This window comes from Podarcis pityusensis (assembly GCF_964106645.2).
Source record: "Podarcis pityusensis genome assembly, chromosome: 8".
NCBI classification, from domain to species: Eukaryota; Metazoa; Chordata; class Lepidosauria; order Squamata; family Lacertidae; genus Podarcis; species Podarcis pityusensis.
In genome coordinates this window covers 30,692,401-30,720,100 of record NC_138033.1, presented here as the reverse complement: position 1 = coordinate 30,720,100, position 27,700 = coordinate 30,692,401, and the positions used below count along the sequence as shown (strand labels likewise).

At 44.9% G+C, this 27,700-nt stretch overlaps 1 protein-coding gene across 3 annotated transcripts in view; it reads left to right on the top strand.

Annotated features, from left to right (window-relative positions):
* RIMS3 (regulating synaptic membrane exocytosis 3) overlaps positions 1-27,352 on the top strand; it is a 56,577-nt gene extending 29,225 nt beyond the window's left edge. For 2 of the 3 annotated variants that reach the window (XM_081019578.1, XM_081019579.1), the window contains exons 2-7: positions 3,606-3,870; positions 17,812-17,953; positions 19,025-19,137; positions 21,901-22,002; positions 22,829-22,968; positions 25,552-27,352. In XM_081019578.1, coding sequence (XP_080875704.1) covers positions 3,606-3,870; positions 17,812-17,953; positions 19,025-19,137; positions 21,901-22,002; positions 22,829-22,968; positions 25,552-25,764 — 975 coding nt within the window. In that variant the 3' untranslated portion in view covers positions 25,765-27,352. Of the gene's footprint in view, positions 1-3,605; positions 3,871-17,811; positions 17,954-19,024; positions 19,138-21,900; positions 22,003-22,828; positions 22,995-25,551 lie in introns of all 3 variants that reach the window. The other variant, XM_081019580.1, reaches the window with a different exon arrangement.
* Positions 27,353-27,700: the final 348 nt, after the last annotated feature.

The following is a 27,700-nucleotide window of genomic DNA, read 5'->3' as shown; positions in this document are numbered from 1 at the left end:
CATTTACTGGGAATGTGACTAAAACCTAGGCTATCCCAATGGCAGAAGCTGCCAAAGAAATTAAGTGGGGCTGCAGGTGGGGAACCACTTCTTTGGGAGCTGAGAGTCGTGGCCATACCTGTTACTGGCCTTGCCGCACACCCTCCTTGAAGCGTGATAATGCTTTTTTACTTGCCTGGAAAGAGTGTGTGTTTGTGTGTGTAGACCTCTGCCTTGTGACATCAGCAAGCTCTAGTTTCTGAGTCCCAAAGGACACATATCAGAAAATGTCTGGGAAATAACTGGAATGGAGTGTTTTGACCATATTATGCCTGTGAAATGTCAGTTCATTTCTGGGCACAGTTTAAAGTGTTGGTTTTGGCTTTTAAAGCTGTTAATGACTTGGGAACAGATTAACTGAAAGAGCCTCCTTTTCTTGTAAGTACTTAGCCAGCTCTTAAGCTCTTCAGAAACCCTAGTCTGAGTGCCCTCACCAAACAAAATGAGGTAGGCCACCACTAAGGAAAGGGACTTTTCATTCAGTAGAGGCACCCCAGTTCTAGAATAGCCTTCCCACAGATGTTTGCCTTTATGATCAGAAGAGAACCTTCCTATTTTCTCAGTTCTTTAACTTCTGTTTCACTGTCTGGGCCTTTCAGTTTTAAACTGTTTTAATTTTTCAGATCGAGCCATTCTAGTTTGTATTGTTTTGTGCTGCGTGCTAATACTGTATTATTTAAAAATGTGTTGTTACAACATTATTAATATAGTATTAAAAACCATAGTTCAGTGACAGGGCATTTAGTTGGCATGCAGAAGGTCCTAGCTGCCATCTCTGGCCTCTCCAGATATGGTTGGGAGAGACTCCTTTCTGAAATCCTGATTTGCTGCCAGTCAATGTAGATAATACTGAACTAGATGGACGCAATGGTCTGGCTTAGTATAAGGCAGTTTATGTTCCTATTTTAAGGGTGCAGTCCTATAGCTTGTGAAAGAGGAGAGGGATACAACAGCACTTTAACCACTCATTTGACACCCTCTTAGACAGGCACCCCCAAACTCAGCCCTCCAGATGTTTTGGGACTACAATTCCCATTATCCCTGTCCACTGGTCCTGTTAGCTAAGGATTATGGGAGTTGTAGTCCCAAAACATCTGGAGGGCCGAGTTTGGGGATGCCTGCTCTTAGAGATGCAGAAGGGATGGATAGAGTAGCGTTCTGTGTTCTTCCAGATATTTCTAGGCTTAGATTTAAAACAACAATAACATTGAAAACATTTTCCCTTCTGAAAGGGAAGCAATAAGTTTAGACACACTTAGAAGTGTGACCAAATTTCTCTTTGTTTGGGGACCTAACAGGGAACTGGAAGAGCTTAGGATAGTTCAGATCTCATCTGCTTTCCCATAAACTCCACTGTCAGTTTGGCCACAGCAGCAGAGGAGCCCGTGTCATTGGAGAAGGCAGCCAGGGACAGGAAGGCAGATCATGGGCCTACTGTATTCTATCAGTTTGGCACTCATACCCCTAATGGATCAAATATTTAATTCACTGATGGTGATTCCCACAGAGACAACCTAAGGAAGAGATCCTGTATAATCTGTGCATATAGGGAGGAAACTGTATCTCAGTGGCTGGAGAACTCACTTTGCATGCAAAATGTTGAGGGTTCAATTTTTCAGCTAAAGTTTCATGGGTGATAGTCAAAGAAAGGTCTTTCCCAGCTCTAAGTCTTGGAAGCAACCTCCCCCAACCTAGACAGTTTGGACTATAACTCCTATCGGCCCCAGCCAACATGGCCATTAATATCCTTCTAGCTGGCTGTGCCAGCCCACTTGCAGGCTCTGCCATTAGCTAACAATAAAGAAACGAAATACGGTGATAAACATAATAACATTTTATATCCTTAGCTGTCAGTCTTTGTTTAATTATGGTGGTAAATGAAAGAACATATCAGAAGACAATGCCAAAGGACCTGCTTACATTATATGAAAATCACAGTTGAGGTCTGGTAAATAGATCTCCTGGGCATCAAGGACAACAAAAACAATTCAAGAGCTTCCCAGAAACTTGTTTTCTGGGTGTTACAATGTTGGCTTCTAAAATAAGACTGAGAGTTACACCATCTAATAGGACTTTTCAAATGTAGATATAGCCATTGGGTATTCATTGAACAGGTAAAAATATGACTATAGGAAATGTTTGGAGGATTTGACTAGATTTTCAGTAAGGAAATGATACATATTTTATTAAGAGCACTGTTTCTATGTACTCAAAAGTGTCCCATGGAGTCCAGTGGGTCTTTCTCCTAATTACGCTGTGGCTGAGGCTCCAAAAAGCACCTTTTGCTATCCTCCTCTTCAGTGTGAGAAATAAGAATATCCTGCATGATTTATGTTGCTGCATTTTTTAAAAAAATTTTTGTTAAAGACAATTATGGTCTGAGATGCAAAACATCTCTGTTTTCTAAAGACCCCATCTGTGTGTACTGCTTGGTACTGTCATAATTCAGGGACAAATGCCATTGACTAGGCACAGCTAAATCTAATCCATGCCACGCGAGAGAGCTAAAACAGCTCTAATGTTCAAGCTGGCGGTCAGCTCTGGTGGGGTGGGGCAGACAGCAACACTCAGCAAAGCTTTAGGGCCGTGGTAGCTGGTGTCCTTCGAGACTGGCAGGGTGGAAAGCACGGAGGCAAATAGTAGATGGAGACAGGACCTATGAGAGGCAGAGCCAATTAATGCTGGTTTTGTTTCCCCCTCTTCTTGGTGGAACGCTCTGTCACAAGAGACTAGGGCCCTTCGGGACTTGACATCTTTCCACAGGGCCTGCAAGGCAGAGCTGTTCCGCCTGACCCTTATGTTTTTCCTCCCCTTACTGTTTTGATCTATGGGCTACTTTTAAAATGAGGCTGCATTTTAAATAGCATTTTAAGCTGTATTTTAAATTGGTTCCCCCACCCCCCCTTTTATGTTTTCATTGTAATTTTACTGGTGTTAGCCGCCCTGAGCCCGGCTCTGGCTGGGGAGGGTGGGGTATAAATAAATTGTTGTTGTTGTTGTTGTTGTTGTTGTTGTTGTTGTTGTTGTTATTCCCTGCTGTGTTCTGTCAGAGAAAACCTGAGATTAAGGACTTATCCACACTTCCTCTCATCCCTCTGCCCCCCCCCCCCGGGGAAACCACTCTTTTGTGCTCAATTGGAGCAAACAGAAAATTGAGTTTTCTCTGGATTGATGTTTGCTCTTAGTGCTAAGGAGTGGGTTTTCCCTGGGAAAGGAGCGGGGTAAGGAGGAAACTGCTTGGACCCATGCCTAGAAAGTGTGGGTCAAGTGGAAAATGGTTTGGATCCATGCTTTCTGGACACAGAGAAAATGTGGACGAGCTCTAAGGAGGAGGAAGCTGACAGCCGGGATTGCCATCACTTGGTCCTTTTTAGTTTTTTAAGAAACAGGTGAGTAAGGGGATGAGGACATGTTTTCCCCCCTCTCTCATAATACTAGAACCTGGGACTTTTGGTCTTATCCCAGCCTTTAAAATAGGTAATTATAATGTTCAAAGTGAAAAAACCATTGAGACATTGACAGTCTCTTTCCTTGGACACTCATGTCTCCTTTGTCTTCTGTTGCAGCTTCACCCTGCTGGCAAGGAGCCACTGAGATCGCCTCAGGTGACCATGCTTAACGGGGAGACAAGTTCTTCCTCAGCCAGGAATGTGGTCCGGAGCTCCAGCATCAGTGGAGAGATGTACAACATTGAGAAGAGTAATGCAGGCAACCCGGATTCAGCTAGCCTCTCATCCAATAAGAAGCGGCGATCCAGCCTGGGGGCCAAGATGGTGGCTATTGTGGGGCTGTCCCAATGGAGCAAGAGTACGATGCAGCTCAACCATCCTGGTAGGGAGGCTGTCAGGGATTTTTGTGTGCTGCGAGATACCAGGGGAGGGAGACTGGAATCAGCCTTCATAGACCTGAGAGTTAAGCAGTCTCTATGTATGGAGGGCTGAGTAGGGAAGCCTTGGAGGACTCCCCTTAAGTGAAAACACTGCTTTTGATCGTGCTCAGGGGCATCATTTCCTGCCAGAAATTTTATTCATTTCAGGAAGCAGAAGGAACTCCAAGTCCCATGCTACGCGATAATAAATGACACTTGTAGATATGCTCAAGGACAGCCTTCCCCTTACCTGATATCCTCAGGTACTAGCCAAGGCTGATAGTAATTGTAGTCCAAAACATCTGGAAGGCACCAAGTTGAGGAAGGCTGCTCAGCCAAGCCACTGAGTGACTATAGTTACCATTTGTTAAACAGGCCGATATGCATGTCAAATTGACAAGCCTCTCTGCCTAGAGAAGGAGTTACTCTTTCCTGATTTAAAAAAGTAACCACAACAAATGTTCTCAAGATACAGTTAGGTGCTTGGCAATTCCCTGAGTGGTGAGAAATGCCAAGAGATTTGGAGGCTTATGTTGTTGCTGTTGCAGTATCTAATTTATTTACATATATACCAGCAGCAGGGAGGCAAACCTGCCCCCTCCGAGGTTGCAAGTTCCATCTAACTTCCTCCCCCACCAGTGGTAGAGCATCTGCTTTGCATGCAGAAGGACTCGAGGTCAATCCCTGTCACCCCACAGGTAGAGCTAGTAAATAGTCCTGTCAGTATAAATAATACAGAGCTAGATAGACCAATGGCCTGGACTTGGTATAAGGCCCCTTCCTACATTCATATGATGCTCCTTGCTTCTTCTTCTTCTTCTGCAGAGTCAATTAACTCCCCTCTCTCGCTTACATGCACATTTTGCCCTTTCTTTTGCCTGTGGAATAGTTTCTCCTTGCAGAATTTCATGCCACTGCTCTCCCCAGCAGATAGCTTATGCTTTTTTTTTGCTTCGGCTCGGCTGCGGGCATCAGGGTCAGCTGCTGCTATCTGGCACCATGCTTGCTAAGCTGCTGCCTTGTCCTCAGGAGTTAGGAAGGGTTAGCACATAATGGATAGCTCACGCTGGCTCTGCCACCTGCCCCTTTTCGTCCCATCTCTCGCCAGAACAGTGATCAAATTATAATCATTTAATAAGGGGAAATCCCATTCCCGTCTGTCCTCTTTCTCTTCTGCCCTCTCTCTTTTTCTTGTAACCTCTAACATCGGATGGAAGAAATCCCCTCCAGTCACTGTATATAAATCACACAAAAGGGTTCACAGTAGGATACCGAACAAGCCAAGTGGCTGAGCTACATCCCTAAGGTTTCGCAGCATGCCTCCCCAAAGGACTTTGGAGAAAGGCCCTGCCACACCCTCGCAGCTAAAGAAAGTTTCACTCTGTTTTGCATGCAATCAGTCTGTTTATTCCTCTGTTTGAGGGACAGGGAGTTTCTTTCATTGTAAGTGCCACACTTGCTTCTGGAAACCAGTGGTGGATGTGGCCAGAGGCATAAAGGAGAATAGCAATTAATGTAAACTAGCAAGAAGCTAACTTCTACACCCACACCCACACTCATCTATGTCTTCCATCCTAGGACTAGATATTTGTGTGGAGGGGCTGTGGGTTCCATTCAGTTCTTGCCAAAACAAATTACTGGGTTCAGAATTATTTCTGACGCCTGTCTGTCTTCTGCACCAGGCTCTGGTCTTTGGATCTCAGGGTTCTAGTGAAAAACAAGCCTCTCATTTCATAAAACAGTATCTATCAGCAGTTAAACACTTTAGAGCAGCCTTCCTCTACCTGGTGCTCTCTGGATGTTTCGTACAACAGCTCTCATCAGCTCCAGCTACTATGGCCTTTTTCACTCTGGCAAGAATCCTGGAAGTTGGGAGCTGCTCCTCTTCTTACCATTTGAGTTGAGGACCATCTGAATGGCTTAATTAAAAGGGGGAAGGGGTGCCTCCTCCATCATCTGTACAGAGGAATAAAGGAGAAGGGGCTAGGAGTCTGGTGCCCTTGTCAGTTAATCAAAATCATGTGGTGGGGAGGGGCCTGCTTTCCATGTCAAAGGTTGCCAGTGCAGTCCCAGGAAACCCAAAGAGCCATTGCTAATCAGTGTAATGCTAGCCCGGAAGGAACAATAATCTGAGTTGGTATATGGCAGCTTCCTATGTTCCCATGAGTGGCAAAGGTAACAATTGATGTACCTGTGCAATTTGAAACAGATACTAGAACTTGTTTTGGTTGGACCAAAGACTGAGGAGAGATAACAAAGGCATCACAGAATGGGTGGGTTTTGAGGGGGATTTGAAAGAAGAGCCTGTGTGGTATAGTGGGAAAACTTGGATTGGAAAGCCTTGTGTTCAAATTCCTGCTGTTCAAATTGAAGCTCACTGAATGATCTTGGACTCTGTATCTCAGCCTATTCTACCTTAAAGAGTTGTTGCTGCAAGAATGAAAAGGGGGCACTGAACTCCTTAGAGAAGGGGTGTTGTAAAAACACATGCAACATAATTGAGCAGGAGATCAAAGCAGAGGGGAATATGCATATTTTGCAAATAAACAAAAAGGCTTTCATGCATTCAGCAATTGCATGCAAGTCATTTTTGTTACCCAATTGCATTTTGAAACTTTAGGCTTTGAATACCTACAAGGCATGGGACAATGGGCAGTATCTTCTGTGACCTGCCCTTCTGCATTTGGCATCATGAATTTTCAAAAGAGACCACCAAGTGGAACTGCTGAAGGGGTGTGGAAAATGCTCTTTCAGAAGAAAAGGGGCTTGTCAACTACTACAGCTTCAGGAAATTTTTATTTGCCTAAAATAGATATTTGGGGGAAAGCCTGAAAAATAATAATATGAAGAGCCCATTATAATCTTGGCAGTTGTTCAACGTCGTCCCTTTGCATTATTATAGTTCTGGTATTTGCTGGCATTTCATGGTTCAGCTGTGATTTGAAAAGAAGGAGTTTATTTGGAGCTTTTTAAGACTTGCACATCTGAGATGTATCCAAAGGGTTGTAATTATCCGCAGAAAGGCTAAGAAAAGAAAGAGCAAAAATAAATAAGTTAAAATGGTGAAGAACATAGCTCAGTAATGTGGAACCCCAAAGCAACATTCTCAAATTCTACTGAACATGAAGAAATACTGCCAGTTTAGCTGGAGAAAAGGTGAGGCATAGGAATTTTAGATATGAACAAAAAATTCCAGTGCTCATTGCCCACATGGAACAAGGAGCAGAGACACCAACCCAGGTTCACTTTTGGTGGAGTGAATCAAACTTTCCCAAACTGGTGCCATCCAGTTGTTTTAGCCTCTAGCCATGCTGGCTGAGGCTGATGGGAGATGGGGTCCAGGACAGCTGGAGGGGACCAAGCTGGGAAAAGGCCTCTTTCCCACAAATGACTATTGTGCAGCAGGGGAAATTATTTATCAAACCACTAATATCAGGCGTGGGGCACCTATGGCCCTCCAGATGTTTTTTGCCTACAAGTTCCATCATTCCTGACCATTGGTTATGCTGGCTGGGACTGATGGGAGTTGGAGTCCACATGTTGCCCATGTCTGGTTTATATATTGTCTTTTAGCCTCAAAAGAACCTCCCAGACCAGTTTACAGCTTTAAAATCACAGTGAAATTAAACCAGAGCACATTAAACATGCCAATTAAAAGCAAATCTAAAAAACAAACAAACCAAGTATGTGTTAAAATAAGTCAGAAGCTTGGTGGAAAAAAATGCTCACCTTTCCACCTAAAATCATTTTTAAAAGTGCCATTCTAATGTCCCTTGCATGTGTGGGAGGAAGGGGTGGCAGTTCTACAGAGAATGTAGAACCACTTAAACTTGCTTCATGAACAACCAAATATCTCTTGGTGGTAAAACACAGAACACAGCCTCCAAAGGTTTATGCAGAATGAGGTGGTCCTTCAAATACCTGGTCCCTAGGTAAAGGTAAAGGGACCCCTGACCATTAGGTCCAGTCGTGACTGACTCTGGGGTTGTGGTGCTCATCTCACTTTACTGGCCGAGGGAGCCGGTGTACAGCTGCCGAGTCATGTGACCAGCATGACTAAGCCACTTCTGGCAAACCAGAGCAGCGCACGGAAATGCCGTTTACCTTCCTGCCGGAGCGGTACCTATTTATCTACTTGCACTTTGATGTGGTTTCAAACTGCTAGGTTGGCAGAAGCAGGGACCGAGCAACGTGAGCTCACCCTGTTGCAGGGATTCGAACCACTGACCTTCTGATCGGCACGTCCTAGGCTCTGTGGTTTAACCCACAGCGCCACCCGCGTCCCTAGACATTCCATTTTTCAAAGGAAAAAAACACCTGCCTACTTTGGTTTTTCAGAAGCATGATCTCACAATAGGTGGGGATCTCTTTCCAGATTTTGGAATGCAATACTCATCAAGGGTTGAGCACTAACACCTTCTAGCTCTTGGAAGCGGGGACAGAGAAACAATTTGAATGTGGCAGAGATGATCACAGTGATAGAGAGATTGGGGGAGATGGGAGATGAGAAAGAGAAATAGCACTGAGAGTTTTTGTCTAGAGTTGGCTGATGATGAAGCAGCTGTGGGTGTTCTGGCCTTCCCTGGGAATCTGGCAAATTTTCTGCCTTCTGGAGAGTATCTGTTTCCAATAAGCTCAGCTTGAATATTTGTAATTAAAACATATGTTATAAAAATGTCAATAGATCACTGTCCTAATCCATAGGCGAGTGAACTCTGCAGTGATGCTCCTGAACTTCTTGCTGTTCAGGGAAATAAGGAACCAAGTGGCAATATATAAAGATGCCCAAACATCTCTTCTGACAGAATGAGTACAGAATTCTGGCCCATTAGGCGTTCTCCTGAATCCAATGGCTTTGCCAATATCCTAGCAGCCACCTAGAAAAGGTCAGAAGCTTAGAGCTGAGCTGATGTCCCTTGGTGCTCAGTATTGTATTATTACATCTTTTGTCCCCTGCTCTAGATGAGCTGAACAGCCTCTGGGGCAAAGAAGTGAGACATAATTCAGTTTCTGTTGTGCTTGCAACCCTCCCGTACTCTGAAGCTGCTGAATTAGCATGGGCCGAGGGTGCTGGCTGTTTGTAAGGCATAGGTGCCCACCTACAGGGAACTGGACCAGACAGGAAAGCAGCAGTTTTGAGTTTCTACCCTCTTGAGTGTTGAGCAGAAAAGTAGAAGCATCTGTGCCTTCCTTTTCCCCTCCCCTGTCAATCTCATCCAATGGGGAGAGGGGTTACAAATCGGTAACACTTTGCCTTGCTGTCCATGGTGCTGAACTTTTATAAGTAGGGAATGCATGTCTTCTGAGATATAGAGTTGTAATCAACTAAGTTCTATTCTGAGTAGACCCGCTGAAATTAATGGGTCTAAGTTAGGCATCTTCAGTTCATTGAGTCTACTCTGAGTAAGCCTAGCAACAAATACAAACTATAGTGCAAGTGTGGGGAACTTTTGACTCTCCAGATGTTATTGAACTACAGCTCCCACTAGCCCCAGAAAGCATGGTCAGTGGTCAGGGATGTTGGGACTTGTCATTCAGGAGCATCCAGAGGGCCAAAGGTTCCCCCCACTTGCTGCAATGTTCTGGATTTAGCCCAGAATCTCAAACTGCTCCTGCTCTGTTCACATACAAGACATTTTCAGAAAAGTTCAGTTCTGACTCTATTTATTCTCCCACCCTGCAAATCTTGAATCCAGGTAAACTGTGGCATGAAGGAAGGGAAAAAAAGAAGCACAGAGGTTCAGCTGTAGATTAGTGTCAATGCAAATTGGGTTAATTAATCCTTGCCATGGATTTGCCCACACTGTGTTCTGATCATGAAGCAAAATAGAATGGGGGTGGCAGGACTTTTATCCTCCATGACTCATTAGGAAATAGCTCTCTTATGCCAAGTCAGACCATTGATCCACCTAGCCTGGTACGGTCTACCCTCTGGACTTTGGGCTATAACTCCTATCATCCCTAGCCATTGCTCCTGCTGGTTGGGGCTGATGGGAGCTGTGGTCCAAGACACCTAGAGGGCACCAGATTTGGGCAGGTTGCTTCATTCTAACTGGCAACTCAATCTAGCTGCAGTTCCCTCTCAGGACCAGCAGCACTGGTGGACCAGGTGCTCCTAGTTTGAACCTTACAGTGTTTGCCCCCTCCCCCATGGCTTAATCACTTGCTTGAGCAGGATCCTAACTAGGGTTAGAAGGAGCCTGAGAACATCATAATAGGAAGGGGATCCTGTCCAGGCACTGATTGTGTCATTTGGTTTCCTTACAACACTCACTGGAGATTTCTTGGCATTTGGGCTGTTTAAGCCTCATTTTTTACTCCTGCATGCCATGGTCTGGATTTTGTGGGTGTATCTGTGAGGTTGATTTCTCAGTCAAAAGTAGGAATGGGGTACCTGTATACTCTTGGGCTCCAACTTCTACCATCCCCATCTAGCATGGCCAATAGTTGGGAATGATGGGAATTGTAGTTCAGCAACATTTGCAGGTTTGCAGATACCCCATCCCTGATCTAGGGAGACTTGGCATGCCAACATTCCTGGGGATGTTTCAGCCCCCTGCTGCTGGCATTCCTTCCGCTGGTGAGCAACTCCTGGAGGGAGGGAGGTGAATTCATGAGCAGCTGGTAGTCAGGCCATGCTCTGTGGGGATGAATCACAGTCAACAGGACCAGAGGAACTGCCATGTCAGATCAGGCCACTGGCCCGTCTCATTTCCCTTCCCATGACAGGCTTACGCTTCAGAAGAAACAAAGCAGCCGGCCTCCACGTTCTGCTCCTTCCTCCCACAATGCTGTTTGCTGTGGTACTGGATGTGTGTGGGTGGTGGACTCCAGCAGATTCTCTCCTGACCTTTAAATCAGTTGACTTATGTCCTGCAATGGTCTAGTTTAAATTCTCCCAGAAATGCCTCCTGAGTGACTGTAAACCAAATTGTCTGGTAACCGTGAATGAGAGAGATGTATAAAGATGGGAATGAGGGGGCTCTCCAGTCTAGCGCAAAGGTTCACAGATGCTTGTTATTAACACAATCAGTTATTCTGTTGTATAAAAGGAATCCTCTCTAGGTTTCTAAATAGTTAAGCATTTGATGGAGAACAACAGGCTTTTCATAATGGGCATTTTGTACTGCTCCTTGACTAAAGAGCCACATTAGAAAGTATCCTAGAATTAAAGAATCATAGAATTGCAGAGTTGGAAGGGACCCTGAGGGTCATCTAGCCCAACTCTCTGTTGTGCAGAAATCTCAACTAAAGTATCCAAGACAGATGGCCATCCAACCTCTGCTTGAAAACCTCCAAAGAAGGAAAGTTCACCACCATCTTAGGGAATCTGTTCCACTGTCAAACAGTTCTTACCACCAGAAAGTTCTTCCTGATGTTTAGCTGGAATCTCCTTTCTTGTAACTTGAATTCCTGCTCTTCAGAGCAGGAGAAAACAAGTTTGTTCCATCTTCCATGTGACAGCCCTTTATATATTTGAAGATTGCTATGATACCTCCTCAAGGTCTCCTCTTATCCAGGCTAACCATACCCAATTCCCTCTACCATTCCTCATAAGGTTTGGTTTCCAGATCCTTGATCATCTTAGTCACCCTTCTCTCCACACATTCCAGACTGTCAACATCCTTCTTAAATCGTGGCAGCCAGAACTGGACACAGGACTCCAGGTGTGGTCCGACCAAGGCAGAATAGAGTGGTATGATCTGAACACGATACTTCTCTTGAAGCAGCCAAGAATAGCAATAGCTTTTTTTGCTGCTGCATCACACATTTTGAGTGATGCAAGATAGCTAGGGGAACTAAGGTCAGCTTTGATTAGCAGAGGCTAACACTTTCCTTCCCCGACCTGGAACCCTCCTGATGTTTTGGGCTACAATTTCCATCAACCTAAGCCAGCACAGTCAGTGGTCATGGATTATTGGAGTAATTGTCCAAACATCTGTAGGTTGCGGGTGGCTGGTTGCCATATAGGAACAGATCTGTGTAAAATTTGCATATGCAAATTATTTATATAGTTGAAAATTTAGGACCAATATAATTTAAATGAAAATCCAGTGAATTGCCCCATAGTGGGGAAGGCTGTGACCTGGGGGCATGGTGTGCTTGCTGGCAATGCACTAACAGTTGATGCACAGTTTCAAGGTTCCTTCTCTCCTGTCTCTGGTTCTTTATCTTGAAACAGGACACTTTCAAATAGAGGACTGTCCTCTTTAGTGCAAGACATATGGTCACCCTAAGCCCTGCTCTGGTTCCACTTTGTCCTTTCTTCCAGGCCTGCTCCTCCCATAAGGGCCTGGCGGTATGATTTATGCCAGACTCTCCCTGGGGAACAGCCTGCTGAAGGATGCTGGCACAGACAGATTAGTATTAGTGAGCAAAAGAGAGAGCATAAGCCTGCTCTGGGAGGAAGGAAGGTACTGGGGAGGGGGTTGACAAGGAGAGGAAGGGTTGTCATGGCAACTCTGTGAATGATTGTGTGAAGTGCTGATTAGGACAGAAATTAGAGGGCCAAAAGGAGCCTGGATAGTCTTGCTCAGTGGTGCACACAACTTCTTTTGCTTCTGTTCTGAAAATTATCCTTATCTACGCCAGCCTCCTTCATTCCCTCTCTAGGGGCGCCCCGTTTTAAAGCAGGCTGTGCTCCTGCATCTGTAAGAGAAATTTAGCAGCTTTGTTTTGCTGTCCAACTGCCCACACCTCAGTCTGTGGCAGCATGGTCATGAGTCAACACCAGCTGGTTTCTGAATCACATCTGCCTTGGTGTGAGGCAGTCATGTGGATGGCCCCTACATCAGACAACACAGCATCCAAGCTTTAAAGCCTAAGGTTACCCAGATGCAAACTGGAAAGCCCTGTTTGCCTTTTATTTGTTGGCTGGCTTGCTTTAGTAATTACATTTGCATCCCGCCCGGGTGGGAGCCCAGGGTGGCAAACACAAAAGTGGTAAAATAAAAACAATTTTAAAAATGTAAAACAGTCACATACGCTCATAGCTAACAATTTTGAGGTTGCCAGAAATAGTCTTTCAGCTAAAAGATATCTGGGAAAGCAGAAACAGATTAAAATTCCAACTGAAAGCCAATAATGAGGGAAAGAGACACCTCACCAAAGAGCATTCTACAAAGGAGCTGCTACCAAGAAGGCCCTGTAATGGGTCAGTGCCAACTGGGAAGCACCCGGTGGCAGCACCTCCAGCGGGGCCTCCCGTGTTGCTTGTAGGGCCTGAGATGGTTGGTACTGAGGGGAGGCACTCTTTTAGGTACTTAGGTCTCAAGTCATTTAGGGTTTTGCATGTCAGGCCTGAAACCTTGAATTGGGCCCTTATAAAGCAGGAGCTGTGTGCTCTTCCACTCCTGCCTCTTCTCCACACCACCCTTCCCTCTGCTTTCCATCCCTTCCTGCATCAGGTCAAAGGCTGCTGCAGATGGAAGTAGAGAAGGACAAAAGAGCTAAGGGGAGAGATGGACATAAGACTCCAAACAGGTTCTTTTGTCTCTAGGATTGTCACCTGACCAGGGAAAAACCAGCCTGCTCTGTTCCTGGGCTTTTAACTGATGCTTGATAAACAGTTGAAATTGCTGCTAAAGGTACAATTTTGGTGGATAGTTTAGAAGTTGGAAAACTAGTGCCTTGCATTGTTGGAATTTGACATTAAGTTGAATTTAGCATCTAGGCCAGGGAGAACAAACCTTTATCAGTCCAAGGTTCCCTCATTTGCAACCTCCAAGGGGCCATGTGCATGTGGTGGGCAGGGCCAGAGGAAGAAATGGTCAAAGAAACAGTGAGGAGTGTACAAAGAGTTATATTCCAGCCAAACAAAAGTCACCAAGGTCTACAAACACTAGGGCTGCCATATCTTTAAGAGCAAAAAAGAGGACAGCCCAAGCTGCTGCCAGCCCGAGCTGGGAAAAGAGGTGCGGGGGCTACCACACCACTTGTCTCTTTCCCTGGCTTGGGCTGGCAGTGGCCGCAGTGTACAGAGCAGCCTGAGCCCGAGCCGCCGAAGCCCAATCCCCCCTCCAAAACCCAAACATTTCATTTAAAATGTAAACATCTGCCTGGATATTGGCCCCCCCAAAAGAGGACATGTTTGGGTTTTGCCGGATGTATGGCAACCCTAACAAACACATCATTCAGGCAAATGAGAAGCGGCATCATCATCATCATCGTGTTCAAGGACATTCTAGCCAGCCAAAAACACTCAAGGAAGGCATGAAGCAGGGCCAGTGAAGTGTGTGGCCTGGGGAGGGAAATGAGGGTTAGTTAGGGAGGATGAGGGGGTTGCATTTGGTCCCCAGGCTTCAGGTTCCCCACTCCTGATCTAGACCAAATTGCGATCTCTGCTAGGTAGGGTTGAATAGAATTTTAGTCAAAAACATATGGAAGACCCCAGGGTGGAGAAGGTTAGATGCCGCTTTGCCACCAAAGATCTGGAGGAGGGAGATGTATTTTCAGTAAGATGGGCTCACCTTCTTCTTTGTTTGGCTCCGAGACACACAGAAGTGCCTGAGTTTGGAGCTGGAAGGGTTTAAAAATAGCTCTTTTATTTTGGATTCTCCAGAGGCCTGGCAGGAGGCTTGTCCGCGTGAGGCTTCATTGCGCAATCTGTGACAGCCTTGACGAGTTGCTCTTGAGCCCCCAAATATTGTGAGTGGTGCTGGTAGCTCAGTGAGGAGGAGGCTGCTAATGAGTGGAAAGAAGTACAATCTCTCGCACAGAGGCAAGCCTTTTCGATAGGGCTGGGCACGTTTTCTTAGGCTCAGTTCTGAATTGAGTCACATAAAATGAGCTGATTTGGGATTTCTTTGGACTGATCTTGAATAGCTTGGGTCTATTCTGGAAGTGAGAGCTGGACCATCAAGAAGGCTGATCGCAGAAGAATTGATGCTTTTGAATTATGGTGCTGGAGGAGACTCTTGAGAGTCCCATGGACTGCAAGAAGATCAAACGTATCCATTCTTAAGGAAATCAGCTGAGTGCTCACTGGAAGGACAGATCGTGAAGTTGAGGCTCCAATACTTTGGCCACCTCATGAGAAGAGAAGACTCCCTGGAAAAGACCCTGATGTTGGGAAAGATGGAGGGCACAAGGAGAAGGGGATGACAGAGGACGAGATGGTTGGACATTGTTCTCGAAGCTACAAAAATGAGCCTGACCAAACTGCGGGAGGCAGTAGAAGACAGGAGTGCCTGGCGTGCTCTGGTCCATGGGGTCACGAAGAGTCGGAAACGACTAAACGAATAAACAACAACAACAATTCTGGAGACTAGGACATGGGTGGTGATGTGGGTTAAACCACTGAGCCTAGGGCTTGCCAATCAGAAGGTCAGCGGTTCGAATTCCCATGACAGGGTGAGCTCCCATTGCTTGGTCCCTGCTCCTGCCAACCTAGCAGTTTGAAAGCACGTCAAAGTGCAAGTAGATAAATAGGTATCGCTCCGGCAGGAAGGTAAACGGCATTTCCGTGCGCTGCTCTGTTTCTCCAGAAGCGGCTTAATCATGCTGGCCACATGACCCAGAAGCTGTACGCTGGCTCCCTCGGCCAATAAAGCGAGATGAGCGCCGCAACCCCAGAGTCGGCCGCGACTGGACCTAATGGTCAGGGGTCCCTTTCCCCTTTATTCTGGAGACTCCCAAGTATTGTCACACTCCTGATGATATCATTGCAGATATGACCAGCTCTGGAGACCTTTTCACCTCCACCACCCAAATCCATGGCTATATCTGGGTGGCACAGCACATGCTTTGCTCGCAGAAAGTCTTGGGCTCAATCCCCAGCATCCCTGGGGTGGGCTGAGAAACGGGGGAGAGCCACTGACACTCAGCATAGACAACACCAAGCAAGATGGCGTATTGGTCTTGCTTAGTATAAGGCTTTAGGTCCCTTTACAAGCCCTCTCTTTCCATTGTCCCTGTTTCTCAGAAATGATACGGAGTGCTGCTCTGGCAGTGGCACCACTGTGAGTACAAAGGGCTCCTGGATCCTGTGTAGTCTTTAGTAGCCTTATCCTCCATGAATTTGTTTAATACTTTTATGCAATCGTAATACAAGTTGTTGGCCATCGCTACATCCTATGGGAGAGAACTACACAGTTTAACTATGTGCTGTAAGAAGAAGAAAATATACCTCTTAGCCTGTCCTGAATCTTCCAATGCTCAGCTTTCTTGCATGGCCCCAGCTGAGTTCTAGCATAATGAGACTGTGCACGTGCAGGATCTTGTTTTTCATTCTGAGCCAGCAAAGAATTTGGAGGACAAACGCCGCTCACTTCATCATACATCCAAGCATTTTGAACTTGCTCCAGAGGGCAATGTTAAGTATTTCATCACTGAAAGATCAACTGAGCACATTAAAGGCCTTTTGAACATTTTTTTTTAAAAAAAATATATTGGTTGTGAATAATTTATCAAAGGGCCAGGGACTGGCAATGCAGGGATCAGAAATCTGTTGTAGGGAGTGCGCAATGTGAATCTGCTTTGCTCTCATCTGCTTTCAAGTATTCACAAGCGATGCCACCCTTGATTCTCCCCTTCCAGAGCCTGGGGGTCTGCAAGTCAAGGACTGTTTCTAAGTGGTTAATCTTGTCCGCTCTACTGTCCCTATCTGAGGGAAAGGTCAGTTGTAAAGGGCAGGTAAACAGCATAGCTGAAGCACAAAGCGGAGTCTTGCTTTGGTGAGCTATCAGGAGGGAAAATTCACTTTCTTGTAACTCTCTGAGAATTACAGCTTGGGCACAGGGGATGGGGGTGGGGAACACACTAATGGAGACAGATTTGCTCCCCCCAGGTTAATTGCTGTGGATTCTGAGGTTGGTTAGCTGTCTGATATCAGTTGTGGTTGTGCAGTAGAGTTATCAACTTTTTTGTTTTAACTTAGGACATAGTGCCACATTTTGGAAATTCTCTCCAGACGTCAATTCTGCCTTTGAAATCCCAGTGATGTCCGAACATATGGCAGCCCTATTTTAACTATACCCCACCCTTGTACATTTAGCAGTAGATGAATTGGAGGTGTTTCCATCTCTGTTCTGAAAAGCATCACTTGCTAATACCTAAAGCACAATCACAGAGCAGGTGCTCCCCTCTCCCCACTATGGTGGTGCAGAACATGAACTGCGAACCAGGAAATCCCTGAGTGAATATTAACCTCAGGAATGAATTCACTTGCTAGCCTTAGGCATGATACTGTCCCACACTTGTGTAACTAGCCTCTCACCCACCAAGATGAAGGCAGCCCACAGGGGGATCAACATTTTTGCTCCCTCCTTGGGACACCACAGACCATGGAGTTGTGAGCTAGTTGTGCTGGTGGGCTGTGTACAACTCGGTGGTCACCGATTCTGCAAACCTGCCCCATTTTCTCAGCCTTAGTTTACCATGCCTCAGACTGCAACATGGGATGGGGGATATGATCATGCTAAAATATAAACAGATTGTCAAAATCTGTATATAAACTGACAGGTGATGGAAAAGGAAATGTCTAACTTAGTGTGTTAGACATTCTGTTACAGTATACAAAACTATACTATAACACATATTCATTTTATACCAGTTTAGTGGTTTCCCCCAGATAATTCTGGGAGTTGTCATTTGATGAGAATTCTTTGTTGTTTAGCTCCCCCCACCAGACTTTCCCTGTTGGGGGGTGGGTGTTAATAAGCATTAACTAGGTTTAAGTCTGTATTGGATGTTAATGATGTTGTAATTTTCAAATGGAGAGGCGGGGTATAAATGTTTAATTAATAAATAACATTGTGGCGTAGATACATCCAAAGAGCAATCCTCAATAATTTAATGGACCTTAAGGTGTCTTGAAACCAATAATAACCCAAGCATGGGCACTTTTAAAGTCTCTGAAATCTACTGCCCCCCCTCCCCCAAGTATAATGATTTCTTTTTTTCAGATGGTGGGCCAAAAAAGCTTCGTAGTAACATCCGCAGGAGTACGGAGACTGGCATTGCTGTGGAGATGAGGAACAGGGTCACCCGGCAAGGCAGTCGGGAATCAACTGATGGAAGCACCAATAGTAACAGCTCCGATGGCACGTAAGGCCCAGTGGCAGTGAAGGCCACTTTTCCATATAGGGCAGATGTCCCACATCTTTTTGTAAATGGCTTTCAGGTTTTACAATCAAGCGGTATTGTCAGAGCTGACAGGTATATAAATTTTATGAAATAAAATAAACATAAATAAGCATAAGCACAGGAGAGACATATTATACAGTTGTTTCCCAGTGGTTTGGTTTTTTCTTTTAGTGATCTGCTGTTGGTGGCTCATAAATGGGAAAAAGGCACAAGAGGAACAGGAAGCATCATGCCCTGGTGCTTCCTGTTCCCTCACTCCTCTGCATTATCAAAAACACATTCATCAACAGAAGCTTCTGCAAGAAAAGTGAATGAAACATGAGATAGTTGGCCTGTCTTTTCTTGCTTTGCTTCACCATCATGTCTGAAACCACCCTGTGGCATGAGGAAGGAATGAATGAAGGGGCAAATGAAGAAGTGACTCACATGCCTTACCCTGCCAGGCTTTATCTGAAGGCAGGGGGTGCATTTCTTCTGAGGGAGATATGAACGTACTCTGTCCTCACACAGGAAACCCCTTTGTTCCTCATGGAAAAGATGTGCATTTTCCAGACCTAGTGTTAAAGGTTGACATCGCTGAGGGCCCAAACCCATTGACAAGAACCCTCTTAGCCAGCTCCTTCTCTTTCCCATCACAACCTGCTTGTTCGCCCAACTCTCAGGCAGGATGAGCAGGGAAAGAATCATGGTGGGGAGATGGAAGCAGAATTGCTGCCACAGCCTGCTTGGCTCTGTCTGTCAACCAGTCAGGTGGTAGCACTGATGAGGCAGGGGAGCAGTAGCTGCTGGCAACAGAGGTAGAGAGGGGAGTAGGTCTGCTGAGAGAGGGGGTCCCATTGATGGTCTGCCAAAACCTGGGGCTGGCACTGCATCTTTTCCATTAGACAAAGGGATGCAGGGATAACAGTGAATCTCGTTTCTGCATCTTCTCTCTTTTCACCTCTCAAATGTCCAGTGTAGCACCTGCTCACTGTATTTCCACACTGCCATTTCTCTCCCCTCACTACCTAACTCTCTTGTCCTTTCCTTCAGGTTTATTTTCCCCACAACTAGGCTGGGAGCTGAAAGCCAGTTCAGCGACTTCCTAGATGGGCTGGGGCCAGCACAAATCGTAGGACGGCAGACACTTGCTACTCCGCCAATGGGTGAGCAAACCAGTTCTAGGCACTCAGTGCTACAAGGTCACCTGAACACCGACCTCCTTTGGATTTTGTGCAGTTAACACGCTATCAAAGTCGTCTTTCATTGAGCAGTCATGGCACAGGGGTGGATTCCTGCTGAGCTTCTCTCAGACTGATGGTGCTGTTCCTCTAGCCCATTGTTGAGTTTTGATGTGGGAATCACAGGTTCAAATCTTCACAGAGCTCTGAAGCTCTCCAGATAGCTTAAACAGGGGTGGCAAATGCTTGGCCTGTCTGATGTTGCTGGTCTCCAGCTCCCACCAGCAACATGGCTGACGGGGATGATAGGAATTGTAGTCCAGCAACAACTGGAGGGTCAGAAGTCCCCACCCCTGCTTTAAGTGGTTCTTATTAGAAACAATCAAAGAAGGCCATGAAAGTGGGCCAAAAAGGCGCCATAAATCCCCTTTTCATTGTTGTTAAGAGGGGATCTGTGATCGCCTTGTGTTGATAACCTTGCTATTCTGGGGTATAACAAAATGCTCTATAAATACACCTGTTGTTTTGCAGTTCAGGTGTGAACCTTGAATCTTTTCACTCCAGTACTTAATTTTGAAAATGAAGGTTTTCTGAGAGATTCAACCATCACTGCTTGAAAGCCTGCATTTTAAAATTCCTCTCGTCTTTTTATATGAGACTAGGATGTGGTTGTTAAGCAGTGAGGAAAAGTCTATTTGCACATGTTCAGAGGTACTTCTACATCCTTTTTTCTCGTGTTCCAAGCCTGAGCTCTGGCTCAGAACAAGGACCACTTCCCCCAATGCTGTTCTGTTCAAGATCCTGTTCTCACTTCCTATCAGCTCCATGTGCCACTGTTACAAAAATTCCTTTGAGCATACTGTTCAAGATAAAGCAACTGTGAAAATGCACTGTTGGCACAACAGTCGTTTTCTTAAAAGGAGAGCTCCTTTTGTTTTTCTGTTTCTTGTGCTGCTTTTATCTTTTTTATTTTCTTTCTGTGCTGCTTTATTTTATTTTATTCCAATTTGCCTTTTCAGCCTGAAAACCGTGCCCTCTAGTGGTAAGATCTGAGATAACAGATGGCTCATTCTCTTCTACAAATAAGACATATCATAAAGGAGTCGTCTCTCTTTTTGCACTCCTAGCAATGGAGAACCCAGTTTCTTTTTTGCCCTCTGCTGGTTAAAAACAGGAATGATGGGCTTAGACAAATATCCTAGGGCTGTATTCACATGAACAGGCAAGACAATGTTGCTTTGTGCTGTTCACACATTACATGTGGGATAAGCAAGGCTTTTTTCAGCCGGAACTGGCCGGAACTCAGTTCCAGCACCTCTCAGGTGGGTGCCATTGCTGTTATAAGAGAAGAAGGGAGGTGTTCGTGGTGAGTTCTGGCACCTCTTTCTCTAGAGAAATAGCACTGGGTATAAATGTGCACAGAGAGCAGCAGGCTGTGCTTTTAGCTCCACCCTTGATGTCACGTTTGGTATTTGTTTCCTACTTGTGAGTAAGGGCTCTGCATAATCAAAATACCAGCACAATCAGATGTCCTGATGTGAAGAGCTCCCACTCATTAGCAGTTGCTCATACATTGAACTTCCTCCTTGCAGAACTGAGGCCCACATGTGGTGGATGGGGCAGGGAGATTCAAAGTCAACGCAGCGTTTAATGCATGGCCCTGCTTCCTACACATGTATTCCCTGTACACAAGTCGTGTGTGAATAGGGCTGCAGTCTCAACATAAGGGCAAGGCAAGACCATGCAGTTCTGTGGATACAGCACTGAATTGTCCTCTTTGGTGCTTTCTGAAGAGGATCATAGCTCAGTAGTAGAGCATCTGCTTTACATGCAGAAGGTCCCAGGTTCAGTTCCTATCGTCTGCAGGTAGGACAATGGGAGACCCTGGAAAGCCTCTTCCAGTCAGTGTAAAACAGTGACAAGGAACCTATGGCCCACAAGATGCTGTTGGATTACAAGTCCCATCATCCCTGATCGGTGGCCATGCTGGCTAGGAGGTGGATGGGAGTCCAGCGACCTCTGGAGAGCAACAGCTTCCCTGTCAGTGCTGTAAGCAATTCTCAACTCAAGGAACCAAGGAACTAAGTCAGCAGACACCAGATTACTAGGTTCCTAAGCTGTCCAGCCTGTTCAAAAGCATCCTGGCAAGGGAATGCATCCTGGTGAGGAGCCACTTTTGGTAAACCCTTTGCACTGATGGGGGGGAAATGCTTTCATCTGGTGAACCCTGCTTCCATTTTATATTGTTTTGTTTCAATATTGTTGTTTTATTATAGGATTCTGATGTGTCCGGATTTTTGAACCCCCCTTTAGCAGTGTTGGCTGGTATTCATTGGGACTGGTAGGGCAGAAGGCGGGCGGGCAACCGTAGGTGGAGCCAGAGCCAATGACAGGGAAAGCCAGCTAATTCTGGTTTTGTTCCCATCCTCCTGCCTGATGAGTTCTAAAAAGGCAAAACTGAGATGGAGGAGGAGGAAGCTGACAGCCAGGGCCACCCCCTGGGCTGGTTTTGAGTAAGAGGCATGCAGGGTAGGAGCAGGCTGAGGTTGGTGGGACAGTGCCCCATTTGTCTTTAGAGACCACCCTCCGCTGCCCTTTAATCTGTATCCAATCCATGGTGTCACAGTATTCCAAATGAGGATATGCTACAGAAATGTCAAGGTGGCATAAAGCAAGTTGAAGAGATGATACACGACCGGCACAGGACTGTGAATGTGTTCCCATGCTGACTTCTCTGTCTTCTTCTAGGTGATGTCCACATTGGAATGATTGACAGGAATGGACAGCTGGAGGTAGAAGTAATAGAGGCCCGGGGACTCAGTCCAAAGCTAGGATCCAAGTCCGTTCCCGGTGAGTAGTCACATCAGAGAAGGCCATATGGATAGAAAATATCACGTATGACAACTGGCATGGAGCAATTGGATGTGGTTTGGGGAAAACAGATTAGTGGACTAAATTTGGTCCATACACCAGAGATATCCCATGGAGGAGTTAATTGAGTTGTTTCTAGTTGTTTACTTGTTTCAGAGTGCTAAACCTAGTCATTATACATCCTCCTGCCTCATTTAGAAGTAGAAAGAATATGTAAAACGGGGTTCATGTTTGTAGTGAGGCAACTGAGAATTAATATATTCAAGTCTTCCTTTTGAGGAAAAAGTACAGGGAAAACTGGGTCTTTTCCAGTAACTTCTACCTCACTTAATTTTTCCTTCCAAGAGTTTTACCATCATTAGTCTCACTAAGACACCCAATTCACTCTAACATATTTTTTTAACTCTGAACATACAGATTATTATTATAAATAGTCTGACTTAGTAAGAGTGCTAATAAATGCTTAACATTTAATTAATTCATGAGATGTTTTCATAAAGTGCTATTTGATTATATTGTTGCCTATCTGGCAGGTCCTTTTTAATTCTGCCCCAGCTTCTACCTTTTTCTTTACCAGAAGGCTACATTTTATCTGAGTTTCCCTGCCACAGGATAATTTTGTTTAACCATAAGGGCAAATGAAAGTGCCTTAATGTAAGAATAAAGTCTCCCCTCAAGCCCTATCCCCCAAATCCCACAGAGACCTTAAAAGCGTTTCATCTGCTAGACCACCTCAAAAACCAGCCCCGAGACATGGCTGCCGTTATAACAGGCCATTCATGTTTCTCTCTCTCTGCCAACGCAGCCACCTACATCAAGGTTTATCTGCTAGAAAATGGCGCTTGCTTGGCCAAGAAGAAAACAAAGACTGCCAAAAAGACCTGTGACCCGCTCTACCAGCAGGCCCTACTCTTCGACGAGGGCCCTCAGGGAAAAGTGCTACAGGTGATTGCTTTCCTCCTCTTTAAAGGGTAAGAGGATCACTACCACAGCTCATCTTCCCTCGGACAGAATATGTCCTGGTGGTACATGAGGGAAAGAATATTCTAGAACCTTTGTAGGAGGGTAACCCATTGGGACACAGTGAAAGTTTCTGCTGAGGTAAAATGCCCTGGTTATGGGAAGGGGCTCAGTAGGTCTGTGTGGGCATGTGGGAAGCAATACAAAAGCCAGGGTGGTGTAGTGGGTAGAATATTGGACTAGGACCTGGGAGACCAGGGTTCAAATCCCCACTCAGCCATGAAGCTCACTGGGACCAGACCTTGGGATAGTCACTGCTTCACAGCGGGGTTGTGGGGATTAAATGAGGAGCGGGGAGAAGTGTGTACACTAAAACCTCAAGACAAAGGATTTGCTTCGGCAAAACCCCAGTTTTAGACAAGAGTGAAAATACATAAGGCATGTTCAGGCATTCACAAATGCTAAAAGTGAATGAGCATTTCCTCAGTCCCTTATCTTTCCCAGAGGTCTGCTTTCTCAGGGTCCCCCAATGCAAGTGGAAGCTCCTTATAGATCTTCCCCACACAACAGGGGAACTGACAGCCTCTGTTCAGGGTTTCAGGGAAGGAACATTTCCAGCTCTATGTGGAGAAGTTGGGGATTGAGCCTGGAACCTTCTTGGTTGCAAGGTAGATGCTCTACCAACTACGGTCCTTCTTGCATAAAGCAGCCCTTTGGTTGACTCTGTAGGGAGGGATTAAAAGGGATATAGTTTATGAATGTCAGCAAGTTAAAGGCAATGGAGCTCAGGATTGCTGGCTGTATACAAATTATTATTATTATTAATTAGCCATGCATGTACTATTCTATTTCCTGCTTTCCTGTGTGTATAAATGTCCAGAATCCAGTTCAGATATAAAGAAATTAGAGGTGTCATTTTAGATTTCATATGGGGCCAAGGAGCTGATGTTAAAAGCCTGCTCTTCAATATATTCAAAATAGATTGCAGACAGAAAAGGAAAGGAGAGTAGCATTAAGGGCTCATTCATACCTTTCGCCCCTGTGCTTTCTAGGCACAGTTGGCACAGGCTGTGCTTTAAAGTGCTCTGTCCTCCTCTTTAAAGCTGAATAAGAACAAACAGAAATTTGGTTTTTTGTGGATTGCTGTTTGCTCTGATTCAGCAGTAAAGAGTGGGCTTTCATGGGGAAAGCGCCAGGGCAAAGACAAACCTGACAACAACAATGCTTGGACGTGGTGCTTTAAAGTATACACTTGTGCCTGGAAATGCGAAATAAAAGAAAGTCTAGATAAGCCCAAAGACTATATGTTTGTGGTTACATTTTTATACTTCATAGTTGGCATAGTAATGTTAACCACAAAGGTCAAACAGTTGCACATATATTCCCCATTTTGGAACAAAAGGATTTAATTGTTTATTTATGTATAGAATTTACAAGTTTACCTTTTGATGGGAACATCCTCAAGGTTGGCTAGCAGCTTACAAAAATCAGTACAAAAAAAATAGAAAATATAGTTGGTACGCATGTCTAATATACTCCCAGTGCATGTCTGCTCATAAATAGGGATTTTGCTCATTTTACCAAATTCAGTAGTAGTAGTAGTAGTAGTAGTAGTAATAATAATAATAATAATAATATGCTGCCCATCCGACTGGGTTGCCTCAGCCACTCTGGGTGGCTCCCAGCAGAATACTAAAAACCCATTTCTGCAGGCGTGTGTAATTCATACATTTTTGTGTGCCATTTTCACTAATAAGTGCATTTTATGCATGCTTCCCTTAATATGCACATTTTTTTGGTCACAAAATCTGGAGAAGTGTTAATTTCAAAGGACAGTTATGTTTTGATTTGCATATTATTTCAGGAACTGCAGATTAGGTAGTAACCTAACCAAATGTCTCCCTAGTCAGTTCCACTGAACTCATTGGGACTTACTCCCAGGTAAGTCAGTAAACCGCTTTTGCTGCAATCCCTATTCACGCTTGCCTAGGAATAAATCCCATTGAATGGTGTGACTCACTTCAGAGTGAAGATGGATAGGACTGTCCTGTGGATTATTTTGTCACTCAGCGGCTGTATTGCACCTCACAGTAAACCGGGGTGAATGGTTTATCACTATGCACAGATCACTCCCACTTTGCTCCACTAGGGAGAAGGAGCAAAAAACCACAGTCCTTGGCTTAGTATTACATCTGAACCAGGGTTCAAACAAGCCATGATCTGAAGCTAATGTTTGTTCTTGGCTTACCAATCATGGGTTGTTTGGAGCGAAACAAACCACAATCCCTGGGTCAAATGCAATGCTTTTGGGGAAGATCTTCATGTTCTCTGTGAAGCACTAATCATGGTTTAGGATGGTGTGCGAATGCATCCGATGTGTAGAACTAGGGAGTTGGCTAGAAACATAGGGGCTCCTAAAGATTAATCATGTGGTCTGAAAAAGCAGGAGGTGGACAGATTCCTTCCCAACTTCTCTAAGTGGCATATCTGATAGGCATACCCATTACCTTTTACTCCCCATAGCAAAGTTCTGCTCACAGTTCAACTCCTCCTTCTCCTTCATTGTAGGTGATTGTTTGGGGAGATTATGGGCGCATGGACCATAAGTGCTTCATGGGAATGGCCCAGATCGTTCTAGAAGAGCTGGACCTGTCCAGTGTGGTGACCGGTTGGTACAAGCTCTTTCCCACCTCCTCGCTGGCGGACTCCACCATCGGACCCCTTACGCGACGTCTCTCCCAGTCCTCTCTAGAGAGTTCAATAAGTCCTTCTTGCCCTTAAGGATGGACTGGGAGGAAAGAAGGAAAGCAAAGGAGGAGACACCCTGCTCTGCCACAAATTTGGTAGCATGGTTTGTAAATATCCCATGTCTTTCCCTCCCATCACCCTTCCTTCTACTTCTTCACAGAGGGAAGACTGCTACCAACGATTTTAGGCGTTCCCTCACTCACCCTGCAGGTATGCGATTATAGGAAGAGATAATTCCAGAATGTGGTGGGGGAGGAATTAAAAGGAGATGGGGGTGGGAGGAAAGGAACATGTGATAAAAGGCAAGTCATGCGACTGGCTCCCCATTTTCAAGACTGTTGCATCACTTTCAAACAAATTGCCTTTGAAAAGGAGTCACCCATTTCTCACATCTCTAATGCATTTTGGGGGACACATCTCCAACCTGACTCAGTTAATCCCATTGCAAGTAGCATGTTAATTGAATATGTTTCTTTCCTGCTCCATATTGTTTCATTTCCATATCTTTGAATGAGAAAGTAGAGCTTTTCTCATTTTTGTTTAGAAAAAAAGAAAAAAGAAAGACTGACTGAAATCAAGCACTATTCAGCTTTTTAAAAAGGAATGTAGCATCTTCAGACATTATGTAGCCTGCCATGTGCTCACAAATCTCTCTGCAATATATGGCTAGACAGTTTTCCTCCTGAATTTCTGGGTGCAAGCCTTGGAAATGTTGAGCAAGCAATCAGAGTTTTGTTTGTTTTGCATATAAGGGGGGAAACAGGTGATTCTGCCAAAGTTGTGAAGTGGGGGGGGGGGGAGCTATAAATGGTGCATTTGACATGACTGTTAAGTTTAAAGCATAGTAAGGTTCCTGTTTTGCTTTCTCATCTTATGAACAATTTAATTTGTTTCTCCTACTCCAACCAAGGCATTAGCCTTTTGGCATAATCCAATCTCTCATCCAAGCCCCACTGGAATTGTGGGGCTTGTGCAAGAGCCCAATAGCGCTGCATTGCTTCAGCTGAGAGATGCACACAAGATAATGCCAGAGATTGGTGTCCTTTGCAGTTTCATCTTTGCATGATCTTTGTCTTTGCATCTGGGTCCAGTTGGTAACCCAAGAGGCAGGATGTCCAACCACTGGCATTCAAATAGAAGGTGAAACTTTCACTGGGCAAGGTAGAATATGCCTCTTTGAAACCCTTTTGGTGGGCATATCTGAATAGCACATTGTGGTTTTCTCATAAGGGTGAATGTGGTTCTGTCAATCTACTGTTTTGAATTTAAAACGTTCTGGCTGCAATCATAAATGCACTTACTAGGGAGTAAGTCCCCTCTGAATTCCCAGTGGGGTTTTACACCTGTGTAAACCTGCATGGGACTGGGTTATTAGTTGTGTATTCATGTGTTCTTAAGTAGCAATCTGGCACCCAAAGCAAGGGCCAGTTCCTGTAGCAAAACTGAGAATTACAGCTTTTAATGAAGGTGCCTACTAAAATTTGATGAAAATACTCAGGGGAGATACTACTGGAAATCATTATTTCTTCTTCATTATTCCTATGTTTTTTAAGTTTCACACTGACCGTAGTGTAGGAGATCTAAAACAGAAGGACCCCTTGTCACTGCAGAAGCAAACAAGAAGTTGCCAGGTAGCTTTGGATGTTTCATATTCAATCCAACAGTGCTCAAATTGAGATTTTAAAAGAAATTATTGTTAGTGGTAAGGAGCACATTTCACAAAGAAATTTCATAATCCTATATATAATGCACAAGATAAGATATGGGTTCTTCTGTTGCTCTAGCCAAGCATGAAACAACCAAGTTCTTAAGAAGAGTTAGAGTCAGAGAGATAAGAAAACAGCAAAGAATCATTTCCACCATTGAAATGAAGTGGATGGCAACCTTTTGCTGATGATGATCTGAAGGGATCCTGTCTCTGCCCTCACAAGGCACAAAGATCTGCACAGTAACCCTCATTCAGCAACTT